General features: G+C 38.7%; 1 protein-coding gene across 1 annotated transcript; it reads left to right on the top strand.

Moving 5' to 3' along the window:
• Window positions 1–973: 973 nt before the first annotated feature.
• On the top strand, window positions 974–1,537 carry LOC144254335 (interferon beta-like). The gene has a single exon (XM_077797341.1). The coding sequence runs from the start codon at window positions 974–976 to the stop codon at window positions 1,535–1,537; it is 564 nt and encodes a 187-aa protein (XP_077653467.1).
• The last annotated feature ends 2,659 nt before the right edge of the window (window positions 1,538–4,196 follow it).

The raw sequence follows: 4,196 nt of genomic DNA, 5'->3' as shown, positions 1-4,196 counted from the left end.
TAATGAGTATAATATTATATATTTCCTATATTATATTCATTTCATTAAAGAAATTTGTGACATAGGTTTATATCAACTGTTTCCATTTTAATGATGCAATAATATTCCATTTTGTCTGTACTATGGTATTACTTAGCCATTTCTCTCCTGATGGATATTTGTATTTTTTATTATGACGTTGCTGCAAGGGCATTTACAGATATTGTGTGCGTGTGTTATACACTCACACACACTTCTCCAGGGACAGTTATAGGTAATTTTCATAATATTGCAAGTTAAAGGGATTCCACTGCTGAAACATTTAAATTATCTTGCCAAGTTCCACCAGGCCTCCCCTGAGCTAGTTTGTGCTTTCCTACAGTACAGTAGTCTCAGGGCAGTCAGACCCCTCACAAGGTGGCTAACAACTTCAAGAGCAAGGATGTAAGCCAACAAAATGGAAGACATGCCACTATTTCAGATACAGTTGGTTTGAAACTTTCTCTTCCCTGCACTATTCCAAGGTCTCTCAGAACTCTCCCAGACCCTCTCACATGAACCTACTATTGCAATAGGCAAAACCCCAATCCAGCTGCTGTTCTATGAGTGGCTTTTCAGTTAATGACTCTTAGCTATTTGGGGCTTCTCTGTTTCCTCTAAAGTCCCTTTCTCCGCCTTTGCTTTAGAAATTACTGAAACTTTATACAATATTAGAAATTCTCACAGTTTGTATATCTTTTTCCCTAATATACATTATATAGAGTAATCAGGAGTTTAAATAAAAAGGGTTTTAGAAACTCTTAAGAATGCAATAAGAAGAAAATGACATAGTAAAAATGAAAGGGAGAACTGAAAGTGGGAAATTCCTCTGAAACAGAGAGGACCATCCCACATAAATAGCCCATCCCCATGGAGCCAGGACATTCACATTGCAGACCTTTGCAGTCTGTGCAACCTTGCATAGATTGTAGGCAGTGCTGTTCTGGTTGTCATCATGAACAACAGGTGCATCCTCCAACTGGCTCTCCTGTTGTGCTTCTCCACCACAGCTCTTTCCCTAAGTTATAACCTGCTTCGACTCCAACAGTTAAACAGCAGTGAGGAATGTCAGAAGCTCCTAAAGCAGTTGAACGGAAGGCTTGCAGACTGCCTCAGTGATGGGATGGACTTCAAGATCCCCAAGGAGATCAAACATCCACAGCAGTTCCAGAAGGAGCATGCTGCCTTTGTCATCTATGAGATGCTCAAGGACATCTTTCATGTATTCAAAAAAGGGTACTCTAATCCTGACTGGAATAACACCATTGTCACAGACCTCCTTCATGAACTCCATCAGCAGATGGACCTCCTGAACACAACGGTAGTAGAGAAACTGCGGGAGGAAAACAAAAGACAGGCATACTCCATTATTATCCTGCGCCTGAAGAGTTACTATGTGAGGATCCTGACATACCTGGAGGCCAAGGAGTACAGCAGCTGTGCCTGGACAGTAGTCAGAGATGAACTCTACTGGAACTTCTCCTTCATTAACAGACTTACAGACAAATTCCAAAACTGAAGATGGCCCAGTAGGCACCATGTCTTGACCAGCCGATGAGTTCAGGCATTCTTCAACCAGCAGAGGCTCATTCAGTGTCTGACAGCAAATGGGGTGCCTTTGAAAAGACAATCGGCCTTTTTAACTTTTTAAATTAATTTATGAATTAAGTTATTTCATTATTTATTTAAATATTTACATTGGAAAATAAATTATTTATGATGAAAAATCCATGTGGCAGTTTCAATTTCAACTGGATTTATAAAACTCCTATGTTCACATATTCAGAACCCCTCTTAGATGCTCTTTGTAAATGTGCCTGTAAAGTAGTAGAGTTTCTAGCCCATGCCATATTTTAAAATCCTGACATTTAAATTCCCCTGAGAAATTTATATTCCAAGGAAGCCACATGTAATACACAAGGTACTACATAATAAGGGGATCTGAACCTTTTACAGCAATAAATTGGAGTGAATTCTGTGAGATTGGAGGGTAATGGGTGAGAAAGTGTCTTGGGGCTAGAATCTGGGGTGCCCACTGCTTCTGCTCTGTGCTGCAGGGTCTATGATCCTGAAGTTAGAATTTAGCTCTCAGGTGAGCCAAAGGAATATACTAGCTCTTGTAAGTCAACCTAAGCCCTTCCTTGTCTGCAGGCATTGGATGCTGTTTTCTCTTTCTTTTAGGTATAGCCACTATGACATCACAATGAAAATTAAGGAGAGCTCTCCAGTGGATGTCTTTGCAGAACCCAGACATTTTATGGAACTTCTTTCTACACATGCAGCACTGCTCTTCAGGGAAACCATTAAGCTGAAATCACAACACATCAGAAAACAGTCCTGTGTGAATGAGCAGGCAGATGAAGGGAGAGAATGATAAGGGTGACCTGGGAATTCTATTTGAGAGAAAAAGGAAATTGTAGTGATGAGGGAATGAGTCCTGGGATGCTTAGGGTAAGGGAATGGGTGAGCCAGGAGCCAGAATCACAACTAAATCCCATGAATCTTGTGCATTTCCATGGAGACATTCATTCCCATTGACAGGTATTAGCAAAAGCCACCATTTCCTCAGTGCATGAAAATGCCACTTCTTTAAAATGTAAAGAGCCATTCTTCAGCCTCTTTAGAACTCATGACAGAAATATGGACTTCTCTCACTAACTTCTCTCTTATCCACACCCCTCTTCTCTCTGTAGTAATGACATTACAGTTGAGCTTCTTGGTTCTTCCTTCTCCATCTCACAGAGAAAATGTGAGGCAGTGAGACCCAGAAAATGGTGCTAAATAAAATTAACTTTCCATTTTACCTTTACTCCTTTCTACTTAAACTATAGCCTACAGTTTTATTATGAATAAAATGGGTTCAAAATATAGTCTGGAAACACTAAAAACATACTTGCATTTCAAAGATCTTAGCACAGTATCTTCCATAGATTGAGGATTTAAAATTATGTAGGAATGGAAGGACAGCAGAATAAAATAGACATTATTGCTGTGGGTATGTACGTGACTGAATGACCAATGTAATTCTGCAACCTGTACACTCAGAAAAATGAGAAATTATATCCCATCTGATTCAAATGTATGATATGTCAAGATCATTGTACTGTCATGTATAACTAATTAAAACAAATAAAAAAACTAGAAAAGATATAAAAATAAAAAGAAAGCATTTTAGACAATTCAGATATTTTATAACTAAGTACACCCAACATTTGCATTTAGTTTATCTGGATATTAACAGCACAAGGGGAAAAAAACAATAATCTAATGAAATTGAAGTAATCACTTTCATCAAGTAGTTATTATCTCCTTTCCTTTCATCTCTCTCAGTAAACATGCAAAACCATATTTTAAATAAGTAAATAATAAAATCATGTAGGTATTTTAAAATTTTTCTTTGCTCTCTAGGAAGATGCCACTTGTTTTTCTAGAGAATTCTTACAACTTTTCCTCATAAAAAGGTCAGTAACTGACCTCTAAAGGAAGCATTCTGAAAGCCCATAATTCTCTTTTTCTCTCCCTTCACCTGCCTGCCCATTCACACAGGGCTGCTTTCTATTGTGTTGTGGTTTCAGCTTAATGGTTTCCCTGAAGAACAGTGCAACATGCGTAGAAAGCAGAAGTTCCATAAAATATCTAGGTTTTGCAGAGACATCTGCTGGAGAGCTCTCTTTTTTCCGTTACATGTGATGTCATAGTAGCTGTGCCCAAAGGAATCAGAAAGCAGGCTAAGGGAAACTCTTTCAAAGAAGAACTCTCCCTGGTGGCTCTGTGTGATAAGGGCAGCGACAGGTTTGGGGTCAGGTTTCTGATCTATGCAGAAGTCCAATGGGTTTCTCCTCATAATGCAGACTACTTTGGGGCAGTGGTAATGGTTAACATGTACCTCTCTTAGTAACTACATTCAAAGAGATGATTTTTTTAAAAAAAGAAAAAAAATGCTGGGAAGAGTTCTGGAGAAGACTGAAAAACAGTTACTCTTCACATGGAAGATAAGTTTTATTTGTAGGTTGAGTCAGAACATGACAGGTTGTAGGCCATTCTGGATAAGTTAGTCTCTGAAACTGATAGGAAATAGGTATGTTACTCCCCTAGATGTTTCTGATAGCTGGCAAATTCCTCCCTACTGCTCTGGCCCACATTTTTTTCCATTGAGAAATCTTGATAATCATTTTCCC

Source organism: Urocitellus parryii, chromosome 4 (assembly GCF_045843805.1).
Source record: "Urocitellus parryii isolate mUroPar1 chromosome 4, mUroPar1.hap1, whole genome shotgun sequence".
In the NCBI taxonomy this organism is placed as follows: domain Eukaryota; kingdom Metazoa; phylum Chordata; class Mammalia; order Rodentia; family Sciuridae; genus Urocitellus; species Urocitellus parryii.
Note: the sequence above shows the minus strand (reverse complement) of the source record. Positions and strands in the feature narration are given on the sequence as shown.

Bases quoted from the DNA above. Each gene is read 5' to 3' on its own strand.
- LOC144254335 (XM_077797341.1), top strand. From the start codon at position 974: ATGAACAACAGGTGCATCCTCCAACTGGCTCTCCTGTTGTGCTTCTCC.